The following is a 16,492-nucleotide window of genomic DNA, read 5'->3' as shown; positions in this document are numbered from 1 at the left end:
CACGCCTGTAATCCCAGCACTTTGGGAGGCTGAGATGGGCAGATCATGAGGTCAGGAGATCAAGACCATCCTGGCTAACATGGTGAAACCTTGTCTCTACTAAAAATACAAAAACTTAGCCAGGTGTGGTGGCATGTGCCTGTAGTCCCAGCTACTGGGGAGGCTGAGGCAGGAGAATGGCATGAACCCGGAAGGTGGAGCTTGCAGTGGGCCAAGATCACGCCACTACACTCCAGCCTAGCTGACAGAACGACACTCGGTCTCAAAGAAAAAAAACAAAATTCCTAAGAGTTACCATTTTGACATCTAATTGAAACTACTGGAAATAGATTTACATGGAAGGTATATAAAAACAGTAAAATGTGTTTTTAGTAAAAGATTTTAAGAAGGCAAGGAAATGTACATTGTGCCTAAGAATAAAGGACTGTCTTAGATTAGATAAACTAGAAGGTTTAAGCAAATTGAAAAAGACTGCAAAAATTAATCTTACAAAGGAAACTATGTATATGAACATATTAACTAAATTAAAAAGGGTATTTATGTTTTTTTCCTGTAAATTAAACATTGAAATAAAAGCACAACAAGGTTTTCTTAAGATCCCAATCTGTTCTTTAGCAAAACTTGTAAAGTGTTATAAGAGGTTTGAGAAAATTTCACCTCATGGTCAAACTGGTTAAAATGGAATAGGATTGCCTGTGAGGTTTCATTAAAAATTGAGGCTAACATTAATAGTAAACTAATGCAAGGGTGTAATTTTAACTTTCTCTCTTCAATAGGATTTCTATGTAATAATAAAGGCTGATGGGATATCCAAGGTTGTAGTCCCCAAATATGTGCTGTTAATTGCAATTAAGGTTGTGAGTTATTGTAAGCCATGGAAATAATCACATTTGTCAATCATGTTCTTGACTATAATCACCTTGGACATTTTGTCTTTACAGGCAATTGTTGTCTTGTTTGAATCTCATTCAAAAAAATAGTTTATAATCAGCTGTGGAACTTTAACAGGTGCTCTCAAATGCAGGTTTCTGATAACAGAAAAATGTACAGGACTCATGAAAAGCCGAAATGTTTACAAATATCAAGTAGAACCAGAGTTAACAGAACGGACTGAACTAACAGAGAACTAAAGCAATCTTTTTGGTTTATGATTGGAACATTGCTGATCCTTATTTTGTTTTTCAGAGTCAAGGAAACTTGTCTTGAGCTAGCTACAGCCTTTAACAACCAAGTAAGGTATAGTCTTGTGAACAAGGTTTACAGCATATTTGTTTTTTTCTGCCTAGTTCCTTTAAAATTCAGAAAGTTGTTTTAAGTATTCTTGACTCATAATATGGTTGTCTGCATCGGTGCAGTAAGAATCCATTTTATTTTGAACAGGACACAATTGGAAAAACTGGTTGTTTTACCAAGGCTTTGACTGGAGAGTGTGTTTCCGTTGAAGAGTCAGTCTTGACTTACAGAGCCAATAAAAGCCCTTTGGGAAAAGTGGTCTCACACCTTGTCTACACAGCCTCCATACAAGCTTCCTAATTTGCGGTAACAAATTTACTTTCTCACAGCCCTAGGAACACCATGCTCTTGGAACCTCAAGAAAAGAGAAGTTTACCTAACTCACAGGTATCTGAGGGTACAAACCCATGGCTGGACTCAGCTTCAAAGTCCCATCCGAGATTCCTTGTGGACGAAAGTTCCATCAAAGCCTATCTAAAAGGCCTGTGTACAAATAATTATTCTTCCTGCATTTTATGCAAATATCAGACCAACTTTAATTTTGCAAACAACACAGTCCTATTTGTTTTTAACAGAAATAAGGACGGAAAGAGGGTAATTATGTTCCAAACTTAACACATATCTGTCATTGACTTCTAGTGCATTAGTTGTTTTTATGTTCTTGCCTACATTTTAAACTAATGCTGCTTATTCCTGTACAGTAACCAGTCATCTCTGGCTGCAGCTCCGTGAAAACAGAAAGGGATATGTAATGTAAAAATCTGGAACAATGTTCTAGAATTCAGGGCAATTATCCTAAAAATGCTGCCAGGTAACCTATAACCCAAAAGTTTCCTTTCTGAGAAAATAAGACCAAGGAAGCGCCACAAAGCCAAGCCCCATGCACCTAAAATCTTAACAGGCATACTTACAGCCACCAGTTATTAGGGCATGTCAAAAGCCTCGGGATTTTAAAACTGTCTTTCCCCACTCCTTGTCTCATTTTAACACACGTCCACTAGTAATCCAAATTATTTCATTTCACTTAGAGCCTACCAAGCTCCAAATGGTAATGCAAATGGAACCAGGCATAAACACTCCTTTCATCTGAGTCCCTTAAACCATCTCCTTGAGGAATCCTAGCTTCTGTTCCCCATACAATGCCTGTCTCCAGCAGGAATTAACCAGAAAGATCAATGCCCAATCTTCCTAACAGCAGTTAGGGTTTCCACTCCTGAAGCAGGGAATGAGGGAAAAGCAAAGGAAAAATCAGTTTGTAAAAACTTAGGCTGCACCTGCACATACATCAGCAACTTTGTATAATTAGCCAGCTCCCAGGAAAAACGTTTTCAGGCATATAAACAGTGAGATCTTACAGAAGGAGGTCAGGAGCTTATCTAAAACAAACCCTAAGTTATACAAAGAAGAGAAGTGGCACTTTGTGCTTGCCTAGAGACATACCCACAACTGCTTAAGATACGAGGAGTTGCACAGACATCTTTACTGATAACAGAAGTTATTTAAACTGCTACGGAGATGAGAAGAGTTTCTTATAAAAGCTGTTAAATTCAGCTATTACCCAGCAATCCACTTGGACTCCTCTCTACTGCAGAGAGCTTTTTCCTTTCACTTATTAAATTTTCACTCCAATCCCACCTTTGTGTCCACATTCCTTAATTTTCTTGGACACAGGACAAAGAACCTGGGGTACTGATACAGGCAATGAGAAACTGCTACATTAAGGTGTATTGGTGAGACATTCCACATTTCATCTCACCTAGAGAAATAAGTATTACATCAAAACACACACACACACAAAAACAAAACAAAAATAAGCCAAAAACCCTGCCTACCAGCGTTCACAGCAGTTTATAATAGCCCCAACCTAAAACACTACAGACATCCATTCATGGTGAGTAGTTCATACCGAGTACTACTCGTCAATAAAAGAAACAAATGTCAGATACAGTATAACTAATGTGAAGATCTGAAATCCAAATGCTCCAAAATCTGAAACTTTCTGCATGGTGACATGATGTGCAAAGGATATGCTCCTTAAAACATTCTGGGCCGGGCATGGTGGCTCAGCTGTAATCCCAACACTTTTGGAGGTTGAGGCAGGCAGATCACAAGGTCAGCAGATCAAGACCATCCTGGCTAACACGGTGAAACCCTGTCTGTACTAAAAAAATCCAAAAAAGTTATCCAGGCATGGTGGCAGGCACCTGTAGTCCCAGCTACTCAGGAGGCTGAGGCAGAATAGTGTGAATTCGGGAGGCTGTGCTTGCAGTGAGCTGAGACTGTGCCACTGCCCTCCAGCCTGGGTGACAGAGTGAGACTCCATCTCAAAAACAACAACAACAACGAAAAAAAAATTCTGGATTTTAGATTTTTAATGTAGAGATGCTCAAGTAGTCAGTATGAGGCAAATGCTCCAAAAAAAAAAATCCACAATGCTTCTGGTACTAAGCATTTCAGATAAGGGATACTCAACCTGATATATATCATTCTAGTAAGCCTGCAAATAATTAAATGGAATGAAAAAAACTAATCTAAAAGGATATATTGTGTTCAATTCCCGTGAGTACACGTTTAAAGTAAAACCAAAAGCAAAAGACCTTTAGAAATTGAACTGACTGGCAGTCCGGTTAGTTGCCAGGGGTTAAGGAGGAAGTCGGGGCAGAAGGCAAGTGGGTGTTGCAATAAAGTGGCACCATGAGGAATCCTTGTGGTGATACAGATGTTCAGTATCTTGATGGAAACAATGTCAAAATCTTGGTAGTGATCAAAATCTTGGTTGCAGTGATTTTTAAAGATGTTAACACTAGGAGTAACAGGTTAAAGAACGTGGGATTTTCTGCACTACTTCCTAACATGGTACATGAATCTACAATCATCTCAGTATAAAAAATTTATTAAAGTAAAACAGTGTTCTAAATGTCCAGCAATTCAGAGGAAGCTGTATGTAGTATTTTATTAGTCAGTAGTTACTAGCAAGAGCTGAGCTTCTAGGTTAGATGGGGACTTGGAGAACTTTCGTGTCTAGCTAAACCATTGTAAATGCACCAAACAGCACTCTGTGTCTAGCTAAAGAACTGTAAACACACCAGTCAGCACTATGTAAAATGGACCAATCAGAGCTCTGTAAAATGAACCAATCAGCAGGATGTGGGCCAGGCCCAATACGGGAATAAAACCTGGCCACACAAGCCAGCAGCGGCAACACACTCAGGTCGCCTTCCATGCTGTGGAAGCTTTGTTCTTTTGCTCTTCACAGTAACTCTTGTTGCTGTTCACTCTTTGGGTCTGCACTACTTTTATGAGCTGTAACACCACAAGGGTGTGCGGCTTCATTCTTGAAGTCAGTGAGACCAAGAACCCACTGGAAGGAATAAATTCCAACCACACTAGAACTAAAGAACTGAAATCCACTTAAATATCCAATAATAGGAGAAAGGACTACATCACCTTAAGCTAGTAACTATACAATAATTTAAAATGATAAATACAGAATTTCTTAGGAAGACAACTGTAACACTTGCTTTTAATTCCCTCTGGTGTCCACAAAATTCCCATTGAAATAATAAAAGGAATACAGAAACTGCTAACAAAATAGCAAACGATTAATATTATTACAAGAACAAAAATAATGAGACAACTATAGAATCAAAGAGGAGTGATTACAATAAAACTATACAGTGAGGAATGTAGTTGGATGCTGATTCAAACAAACCGTTAATAAAACCTATGAGAAACTATTTGTGATATGGTTTGGACAATAAGCATTTAGATACACAAAAACTCTTAGGAAACAAATTAGGACAATTACTGGACAGGAAAAATAGACATATTCTAAGAAGGAAGTAAGGACAGCTCAAACACATGTAAAATTTTTCAATCTCAATATCTAGAAATATTAAAATTAATGACCACAAAGAGAATCTCATAACCACAAGACTTTCAAAAATTAAAAATTATGCCAAAAATAAAATGTTGGCAAGCACTGAAAATTAGTACCAACATCTCAGAAGACAAAGGCTTACTTAGAATTCAAATCTTTATCACCTAGAGTTTGACCAAGCACATCAACTATAGTAACTGCGAAGAAAGATAAACTTCGAATCATCCAGCTGCAACCTACAAAGAATTGATAATTGGCGTATACTCATTGCCTCCTTAAAAGCACCTTAACAAAGACCTTTCAAGACACACTGGCATGCTGTGTAAGAACTGCCAGATTTATCAACACCTCAAAAAAGCAATGCTTGTCATTGAATAACAGACACTTCTGATAAACAACAGATAAGCCAAAGAGCAACACAGAAATGACACGTTTTTTTTTCTTTTGAGATAGTCTCCCTCTGTTACTCCTTCTTTTGAGGCAGTGGTGTGATCTTGGCTCACTGCAACCTCTGCCCCCCAGGTCCAAGAGATTCTCCAGAGTAGCTGGGATTGTAGGCATGCACCACCACAACTAGCTAATTTTTTGTATTTTTAGTAGAGATGTGGTTTCATCATGTTGGCCAAGCTGGTCTTGAACTCCTGACCTCATGTGAGCCACGCTCCTCAGTCTCCTAAAGTGCTGGGGTTACAGGTGTGAGACACCGTGCCCAGTCAGATAATATACTTTTTATTTCAATTATATTAAGGTCATCTTGAGAGTTTATGAATTAAAAAGGAGAGGGAGGAAAAAAAAGAGAGAAACTGACCAGATCCTCCATCTATCATTATGGCTGTCTTGGTGCATCACTGTTTCAGAAATTATCTCAGAACTAAAAGCAATAGGAAATTAAGAGTATCAAATGTAACTTCTCAATATTGATGTCCTTGCCTACCTTTGATATACTTCCAACAGATTAAAACATATAGTCATCTCAAACAAATTCTTATTATGCTGACATGACTGATTAAAAGTCTCCTAGTCCCTTTACATGGTAATTCTGATTTAACACATCTGGGATGTTAAGTCAGAATTCAAAGTGTAATGCTTGTGAAACTATTATCCAGGTCACTTCTGACTTCCTGTATATAATTTTATTTCTCTTCTCTACCTTCTCCATAAAGGCAAGATCGATCTATGTGCTAAATTGTTACAGTGTGTTAATTTTCATTGTCACGAAGTGTTCCATATAAGAGGAGTACACAGTTTACTTATCCTTTCACAATATATCGACATTTGTTTTCTTCAGTTTGAGACTAATAAAACAATCCTGCTAAGATACTGTTGAACACATTCCTTAGTAAATATATTCATGAGTTTCTCTAGGGCATATATTCAGAAATAGAATAGTTAGGTGACAGAATGTAAGAATCCACATTTTAAAAGAACAATGCCAATCTATTCTCTGTTGTAATTAGCAACTAAAGCTCCCACCAAAAATCTAATTACTATTTTACTGAAATATTTATTCATGAATAATGACATACGGATTTATATTCTTCATTTATAAATTCACCAACTTTAAAAACCAGCTAGACCATAGTGCTAAAATGCCTTTAAACGTAACATTATGATATCAGAAACCTCTTGCTTTTTGAATCTCATTTCTATATGCCATATACATAACTCCAAAGAACCAGAATGTTTTATGCCTTATTTTCCAATTATTCTCTGCATTTCTACAGGTTATTTTAACCAAAATCAAAATGAAAACTACCAGTGGAAATGAATTCAAAGAAATAATCAAAGTGAAAAAACATTAAGATTCTGCATTTGTGATGAAAACTATTATAAAAAATTGTTAAGCTCTGATTGGAAGAAACAACAATGATCAATTCTTTTTCATCAGAGATTCTTCAATGAAAATGTTAGTTAAGCACACTAGCTATAAGCAAAAGCAATCTAACTAATTAACTTTACTTACAATTAACTGGCAATACTTTACTATTTCAAGCTACTACCTTAAAGCAATCAAAAAGATGATCAAGTTGTCCAGGAGAAAAATCCCAAGCCAACTTTGCTAGCAGATCATGTACATTCTTCACAATAGCTTCATGTTTTCCTGCCTGTTGAAAAAACAAAAATAGAATAAATAAATGCAGACAAAAAAATTATAGCATACTTACATTTTAATAACAAAAAAATAGTTGTACTATAACAATCTCCATTACTTAATAAACACTCCTACTTCATTTGAGGTAATAACGGAATTCTTAATATTTGAAATGCTTTAGAACCTCATTTAATACTTGACAACTCAGTTTTTTAGGGAACAAATAGTAAACTTTGGAAGTTAATATGAAAACTTACTAGAAGGTACTTACAAATAAAACTAAGAGAAAAAGAAATCAAAATATTGGATTGTTTCAAAACTCAAAGCTTAAGGGGTCAATAAAGGCAAGATTAAGTATTCTGTTGTTTCTCTTTAAAAAAAAGGCAAAAAACAAGCTTTATGAGCTAGTGCCTAGCAATACTCCCCAAGTGACCCAGGAGTAGAAACCTACCATTAAGACAATGTAAAAACATATGCATTAGTATCTCTGAAACCAGGGTTTTTATTATGAAAAGTCACAATCTGGGCCGGGCGCAGTGGCTCAAGCCTGTAATCCTAGCAGTTTGAGAGGCCGAGACGGGTGGATCACGAGGCCAGGAGATCGAGACCATGCTGGCTAATACGGTGAAACCCCATCTCTACAAAAAACTAGCCGAGTGAGGTGGCGGGCGCCTGTAGTTCCAGCTACTCGGGAGGCTGAGGCAGAAGAATGGCATGAACCTGGGAGGCGGAGTTGCAGTGAGCTGAGATCCAGCCAATGCACTCCAGCCTGGGCGACAGAGCAGAGCGAAACTCCGTCTCAAAAAAAAAAAAAAAAAAAAAGGAAAGTCACAATCTTCTATAATAATCGTATGTTTTTTAAAGTCACAGTAATGGAACTCTTGTGATATTTGTTTCTTCTATGCATTACTTAGGTGAAAGCCTCCAAATATAGATTATTTATACTCTTTCAATAATTGTTCCTTTAATGACAATTATTTTGCTCTATTTTGTTCGTTTAAAACCATCTATGGCCGAGTGCAGTGGCTCACGCCTACAATCCCAGCACTTTGCAGGGCCGAGGACGGTGGATCACGAGGTAGGGAGATCAAGACCATCCTGGCGAACACAGTGAAACCCCGTCTCTTCTGAAAAAAACAAAATATTAGGCGGGCCTGGTTGTGGGCACCTGTAGTCCCAGCTACTCTGGAGGGTGAGGCAGGAGAATGGCATGAACCCAGGAGGCGGAGCTTGCAGTGAGCTGAGATTCCCACCACTGCACTCCAGTCTGGGAGACAGAGCGAGACTCTGTCTCAAAACAAAACAAAACAAAAAACAATCTATATAAGCTGCTGCCGTTGAGTATATACAAAGACAGAAAAATGTTACTTTTTGTTTAAAAATTCTTGGTAGGATTTCTCTACATGAACAGCACATGCATTGGTAAAAGTCAGGCAATACTAAATTGCTGGCCTTACATAAGGGTTACCACAAAACTTCTCCTTTTCGGTATCTTTCTTAGAAAATAGCTATCATCTCACTCTCTTACCTGTGCTGCCCAGATATTATCAAGGTCCTGTAATGTAAGAGCCTTTTCTTTAATCACAAAACGAAGAATTTTCTCTAGCTTTTCTACATATTGTGGTTGATGAAGACTGTCTTGCAAGACTATGGATAAGATACTATTTTGCTGTATCCATTCCTAAATGTAACACAAAAATTCAATGCAGAAACTAAAAAGAAATTTTTTTAAAAAGCAAAATAAAAATATGTCTCTGACTTCTAAATAACGTTAAGAATTCAAAAGTCCAAATTATGTATACATTCACAGATTACAGCACGGTTGTGTAATATTTAAGTGTTGCGTTAATTCAAAATTAAACACTAAAATAACTTATTTCACAGAATCTGGCATACAAAATCTTCCCATAGGTGTGCTAGATTCACCAATTGTAATCCACTAATATAATGAATTATGTTGGTGTTTTAATTTGCAATTAGTAAATATTAAAATAAATAATTTTACAGAATTTTATTTCTGCTCACAAAGACTCCCATATGTGATACAACAGTACACTTCTCAAACTATCCATTGAAAACAACCAGTTTTATATTTCCAATCTTAGATTCTTCTGCAAAATACAATAAAAGTGCCACAACAACGTGAAATTTTGCTAAATACTTTCACTATTGGTGACTCTCAAGAACCAGTAATAATTCAAGGACTAGTGAATATACTGAGTAATTCTGTTTAACATTGCATAAAGCAGGCAAATAGCACTGAGTATGAACGTGGGTCTAAGGTAAACACCATTAGTACCACCCAAATGTCCTTAGCATATCTTTTTTCACATTATAATCCTTTCCACTATCGCTATAGTGTTATTATTTTCAATAATCCACTGAAGATTATTTTATGGTAAAGATTATTCTACAGAAATGATCTCCACTAGTAGCAAACCACATACACTCAAAAAAAGACTTTTTAATACTTTGGTAAACTATTTGTTATTTATTTCAAAACTAAAATATATGAAGATATCTATGGTAAACAGTTTCATTACCTGTCGAAATGACATATATAAGTGATTTTAAAATAAAATTATTAAGAAATTAATCTTACACTTTGGGAGGCTGAGGCAGGTGGATCATGAGGTCAGGAGTTCAAGACCAGCCTGGCCAAGATGGTGAAATCCATCTTGTATTTTTGTAAAAATACAAAATACAAAAATTAGCCAGGCATGGTTGCAAATGCCTGTAACACCAGCTCATCGGGAGGCTGAGGCAGAGAACTCCTTGAACCCAGTATGCAGAGGTTACAGTGAGTGGAGATTGTACCACTGCACTCCAGCATGGGTAATGGAGCAAGACTTTGTCTCAAAAAGAAAAAAAAAAAAGAAATGAATCTTAGTATTCTTAAAATCATGGTAAAGCACCACTCAATTATCCCATTAGTTATAATCCCTATTTATTAATCTCCAAATTGAATTAGGAAGTGATCACTATGTTACTTCATTCACTAGACTGCAGATCCACTCAACCCCTCTGAAGATCACATCTATATTCAGCAATAATAAGATCTTACAATTACTCATAAATCTTTCAATTTTAGTTTTTGCTACTGTTGCTTCTAACCGTAACTGGTAATAATGTAATTTTTTATAAGCAGCATTTCATTCACAATAAAAGACTTAAGAGGCTTACTGCCATTCGCTCAGCTGTCAGCCATTCTTCCTCCTCAGGATTACTATGTCGATGAGTATAATATGATACACTAGATATAACTTTATTTATTTCATTCAGTGCATTCATCTTTCCATTAAAAGAGGAAATCTGCAACAATCTATGAGAAAAATTTGGAGTAAACGTTATAACCTTATTTATTTCATTCAGTGCATTCATCCTTCCATTAAAAGAGGAAATTTGTAACCATAAATGAGAGAATTTTGGAGTAAATGTTATATCAGAATTCACACAGATAATAATTTAAGGTGGAAAACATCTTACCTGAGTATCATCTTTAACCTAAAAATTTCCAAATTTTGTATAGTCTCATCTTGTCCTGAAATTCTTGAAGCTAAGTTCTTCAAAGATTTAATAATCATTGAAAGGGCATCATTTTTGGCTTCATTCTTTGCTTCTTTTTTCAGTTCTTCATCAGTTAAGTTTTCTAATAAATGTGGAACTATTTCTATAACTGGAATGAAGTACTTTTTCACTGTATGTTGACTGAGAAACTCATAGCATTGTCCAAATGGTCTGAAATATGAAGGACACAAAACCTGTTTAATATTCAGTTTTTTTAAAAGAACTAAACTTGCCAATTAGTTTCAACACTTAAGACAACACAAAAACAGGTCCTCATTTTACAATGAGACACAACCCACACTCATTTTACAATGAGACACAACCCACACAATATTCACATGAAAATTTAACTTACTTAATAAGAGCTGCAATTATTTGAACATTTAATGCTGATCCATTAAAAAAACGATCATGCAATATCTGGAACCCATTTAATGTGCCAAATTTATTGATGAGATCCACTAGCCAACCCTGTAATACAGTTAATAATAAAAATTAATTCCCCCCTTTCAGAAAAAAAGTTACTATTTGAAATGCATTTGTGTGAAGCATACTAGAAACAGAAAATTTAATTTAAAAATTATACTAAATTATCTTTTAAAAGAGTACAAGACATGTTTGTTATATGTACTTAACAAAGATTTAAAAATTTTATATTGTATTTTGTTTTCTGTATTCTTTTAGCTGGACACAGGATAGGCAGAAATTATGTCACAGTTCACAGTGACACAACTGGTATTGTTTATATCTAATGTAGCTGGTGAGTAAGAATTAGGTAAAGGTTGTATATCTAAAAACATTTCTAAACATTAAGATGCAAAATGAATTAAAGACTTCAGAAGTTATGAAAAGAATTAATAAACTAAGAATTAAGAAATACAGTATAATGAAAACTTTTATATCTTTTTTTCTAGAGCCAAGTTTTAGGAAACAAATTAAAAAGGGGGAGAGAGAACAAAGGATGTTTTACTACCAATCTTTTCTTCTTCTTCCTTTTTTTTTTTTTTTTGGAGACGGAGCCTTGCTCTGTCACCCAGGCTGGAGTGCAGTGGCATGATCTCAGCTCACTGCAACCTCTGCCTCTCAGGTTCAAGTGATTCCCTGGCCACAGCCTCCTGAATAGCTGGGATTATAGGCACCTGCCAACATACCCAGATATTTTTTGTATTTTTAGTAGAGATGGGGTTTCACTATGTTGGCCAGGCTGGTCTCAAACTCCTGACCTGAGGCGATAACACCCACCTCGGACTCCCAAAGTGCTGGGATTATAGGCTTGAGCCACCGTGTCTGACCATACTACCAATCTTGGGAGAAATAATTTCTCCATTTTCAACAGAAAAACATATTCAGGATATGTGGAAAATGCAAAATAAAAAATAACTTTTAAAGAATACACAGGTATAACTCTAAAGCTAGGTTTGATGTGATGAAAAACTAAATTTTAAAACCTTTGGTAAATATCATATTTCTGAATTTACAATATTACATTTTCCTATCTTTTTATTATTTAGTTTTAAAAAGTCAATTCATGGAGTGACATCAGCAAGATGGCGGACTAAAATACTCCAAGGCCTTGTTTCTGTTAAAAGAAAAAGCTTCACTGCAATTCTGAAAATCAGTCAAAAGTATACAGCTATGAAAAAAATGCCCAATCCAAGAAAAAGTCATATTCAAAGGGAACAGGCAATTTTGTAGTTATTTTTACTCATCCTTGCTCACTCCCTCCCTACCAGGGTACAGTTTGGGGAACCAGTGACCTGATCACTAGTTCTGTATGAACTGGAGAAATCAAGAAGGCTGGATTTACAACTTTCTAAATGTGTCTGCAGGCTGCCTGTGGGATTAGTCTCTGTATACTTAACCTGAAGGGCAAGAGCCCAACAGTGGCTTAAAACTCCGACTAAGAGAAGCCATGGGAAGACAATTTGTAAAGTCTCCAAGGGAATTACAAACCTGCAGACTACTGAGGCAAACTACTGACTGAAGAATGCAACATGACAGGTAGGGCATCACAAAATAAGCAGAGGTGAGGCTCATGGAGGAACTGGGAAATTTTCAAAGCAACCATCACGGAATGGAATAAGCAGAACCATGTGAAATATATGGGTAAAAAAGATTCACAGAAAGGCTCAAGAAACCTAGAAAAGGTTAGAGCAGACTTTAAGTCTGCAAGTTGAGCTGATTTAATAAAGGCATTCCCCTGTACAAACCAGTCCACAAAGACTGGGGAATATAAGTGCCTTTTCAAATGCTCAAAATGACTCCGCAGGCCAGCCACGGTGGCTCATGTCTATAATCCCAGCACTTTTGGAGGCTGAGGCAGGTGGATCCCCTGAGGTCAGAAGTTTAAGATCTGCCTGGTCAACCCAGTGAAACCCCTGGCTAAATACACAAAAATTAGCTAGTGTGGTGGTGGGTGCCTATAAACTCCGCTACTCGGAAGGCTGAGGCAGGAGAATTGCTTGAACCCAGGAGGCAGAAGTTGCAGTGAGCCGAGATCACACCATTACACTCCAGCCTGGGCAACAAGAGCAAAACTTGGTTTTAAAATAATAATAATAAAATAAAAATAAAAATACAAAAAATTAATTGGGAGTGGTCGTGGGCACCTGTAATCCCAGCTACTTGGGAGGCTGACACAGGAGAATTGCTTGAACCCAGGAGGCAGAGGGTGCAATGAGCTGAGATGGTGCCATTGCACTCCAGACTGGGTGACAGAGCAAGACTCCATCTCAAACAATAAAAAATAAAAATAAAAATAAAAATAAACAGATGACACAGCATACTAAAAGTAGGACAAGATAAAATAAATCTAAAGAAACTGTCCTTGGAGAAACACAGTCAGACTCACTTGACAAACACTTTAAAATATCAGCGCAGTGTCTCACGCCTGTAATTGCAGCACTTTAGGGGGCCAAGGCAGGCGGATCGCCTGAGATCAGGAGTTCAAGACCAGCCTGACCAACATGCTGAAACCCCATCTTTACTAAAAATACAAAAACTTGCTGGGCATGGTGGTGCACATCTGTAATCCCAGATACTTGTGGTCAGGGAAAGCTGAGGCAAGAGAATTGCTTGAACCAGGGAGGCAGAGGTTGCAGTGAGCCAAGATCGTACCACTGCCCTCTAGCCTGGGAAACAGACCAAACTCTGTTTCAAAAGAAAAAAAAAATTAAGAAAAAGTCAAATATACCTAATGAACTAATGAAAAAGGAGGCTAAAGAAAATTAGAAAAATGATATACAAATAAAATGAACATGTCAACAGAAAGAAAAACTAATAAAGAATCAGGGCCAGGCACAGTGGCTCCATCCTATCATCCCAGCACTTTGGGAGGCCAAGGCGGGCAGATCACCTGAGGTCCGGAGTTCAAGACCAGCCTGACCAAACATGGAAAAGAAACCCCATCTCTACTAAAAATACAAGTAGCTGGGTGGCCAGGTGTGGTGGTTCATGCCTGTAATCCCAGCATTTTGGGAGGGTGAGGCAGGCTGATCATGAGGTCAGGAGATTGCTACCATGCTGTCCAACATGGTGAAACCCCATCTCTACTAACAACACAAAAAGTTAGCGAGGCTTGGTGGCGTGTGTCTGTACTCCTAGCTACGCAGGAGCCTGAGGCAGGGGAATTGCTTGAATCCAGGAGATGGAGGTTGCAGTGAGCCGAGATCGCGCCATTGCATTCCAGCCTGGGCAACCACAGCAAAGCTCTGTCTCAAACAAACAAAAATGTAAATTCTGTAGATGAAAATATGGAAACTGAAATCAAAAATTCACAAAATGGGCTCAACAGGAGACCATCAATAGGCAAGACTGACAATCAGGCCTTGAGAAAAGGTCATATAAAATCAGAGTAAGTGGAGGAAAAAAAGAAGTTAAAAGTGAGTAAGCCTGAGAGACCTACGGAACACCACTATGTGGAAAAATACAAACATTATGAACATTCAAGAAGCAGAGAATAAAGAAAAAGAGATCTTATAGGGAGAAATGGTGGCCAAAATAGTGGCCAAAACTGTGCCATATTTGAGGAAAGACATGGACATAACAAATAAAAAAGACTCAGTACCTCCAGCGAAGGCACACCCCCAAAGACCACCACCAAGAAACATTATAAAAAGAAAGAATCTAAAAATTAGTAAGAAAAGTAACTCTTCACGTAACAAAAACAAAACAACAGCAACAACAAAAAGCCTTCAAAAATAGCTAACAGCTGAATTATCATTAGGAAGTACTGAAAGGAAAATACTATCAAATAAGAATTTGGTACTTGGCAAAACAGTCCTTGAAATTAAAATATTTCTAGACAAACAAAAGTGCTAGAGTTCATTACTGCTAGACTACAAAAATGCTAAATGGAGTGCAGGTTGAAATACAAGGGCCCTTGGTGATAACTCAATGTATTTAAAAAAATTAACAAACCTGTGGTAAAGAAAACCACAAAATTTATAAAACTCAGTATTACTGAAATTTTGTCTAATAAATCCACTTTTTATTCTCTTCCAGAATTTGACAGGCCAAAGAATTAAAAAACTTATGTCACTATTACACATAAAAAGATATCATTTGTGATATCAATAACATAATTGGAGTAGCTGAGGTGTAAAGGACATTATGTATGCAACTGAAATCAAGTTGGTATGGGTTTAAAATAGACTGTTACAGCTATTATATACAGGCATACCTCATTTTATTATGTTTTGCTTTACTGAACTTTGCAGATACTATGTTTTTTTTTAGAAGTAAAATTTGTAAACACACTCATATTTTTTAGCAATGAAGCATTTTAAAATTAATTTTTTAATACAGTACATTTTTTAAAGACATAATGTTACCACATACTTAACAAAGTTTAGTGAAAATTACACATACACTGAGAAACAAAAAACTTGTGCAACTCCCTTCAATGTGGTAACTGCTTTACTGCAGTCGTCTGGAATTCAACCTGCAATACTATCTCCAAGGTATGCCTCTATGTAATCTGCATGGTAAACAGGAAAAATGTATTTATGGAACATGCCTAAAAGGAAATGAGAAGAATCACAGTACGTCCATACAAAACAATCTGAAGAATTGAAATTATGAAAATAAAGTCAGTAGGTAAGAAAATTATACAGAAAAAAGCTGTAAGATATCAGAAAACAACCAAATGGCAGTGGTAAATCCTTCATCACTAATTACTCTGAATATAAAGTAGATTCAACTTCCCAATCAAATGATACAGATTGCAGAATAGATTTAAAAAACAAAAGCAGAATCCAAGATACACTGTCTACAAAAGACTCACTTAAATACAAGTACGCACACAACTTGAAAGTTAAGAATACAAAACATTTGGGAGGCCAACGATTACCTGAGGTCAGGAGTTTGAGACCAGTCTGGCCAACAAGACAAAACCCCATCTCTACTAAAAATACAAAAATTAGCAGGGTATGGTGTTGCACACCTGTAATCCCAGTTACTTGGGAGGCTGAGACATGAGAATCACTTGAACCTGGGAAGCCGAGTTTGCAGTGAGCCAAGATTGCGCCACTGCACTCCAGCCTGTGCAACATAGCAAGACTCTGTCTCAAAAAACAAACAAACAAAAAATTCCACACAAATAAACTAAGACAGAATGTATTTTGCTAACATGAAGCAAAATAAATTTTAGGTAGCATCTCTCACAAGAGGCAAAAAAGGATGTTATATAATCATAAAGGGGTGAATTTGCCACAATTATA

General features: G+C 36.7%; 1 protein-coding gene across 14 annotated transcripts in view; it reads right to left on the bottom strand.

Moving 5' to 3' along the window:
* LOC139360962 (ubiquitin specific peptidase 9 Y-linked) overlaps window positions 1–16,492 on the bottom strand; it is a 210,444-nt gene that overhangs the window by 126,357 nt on the left and 67,595 nt on the right. For all 14 annotated transcript variants that reach the window (XM_071089445.1, XM_071089439.1, XM_071089447.1 and 11 more), the window contains 5 exons: window positions 11,128–11,243; window positions 10,692–10,943; window positions 10,389–10,527; window positions 8,734–8,886; window positions 7,114–7,218 (listed from right to left, as the gene is read on the bottom strand). In XM_071089445.1, coding sequence (XP_070945546.1) covers window positions 7,114–7,218; window positions 8,734–8,886; window positions 10,389–10,527; window positions 10,692–10,943; window positions 11,128–11,243 — 765 coding nt within the window. The remainder of the gene's footprint in view (window positions 1–7,113; window positions 7,219–8,733; window positions 8,887–10,388; window positions 10,528–10,691; window positions 10,944–11,127; window positions 11,244–16,492) is intronic.

This window comes from Macaca nemestrina, chromosome Y, assembly GCF_043159975.1.
Source record: "Macaca nemestrina isolate mMacNem1 chromosome Y, mMacNem.hap1, whole genome shotgun sequence".
Lineage (NCBI taxonomy): Eukaryota > Metazoa > Chordata > Mammalia > Primates > Cercopithecidae > Macaca > Macaca nemestrina.
This window is presented reverse-complemented; position numbering and strand designations above follow the sequence as displayed.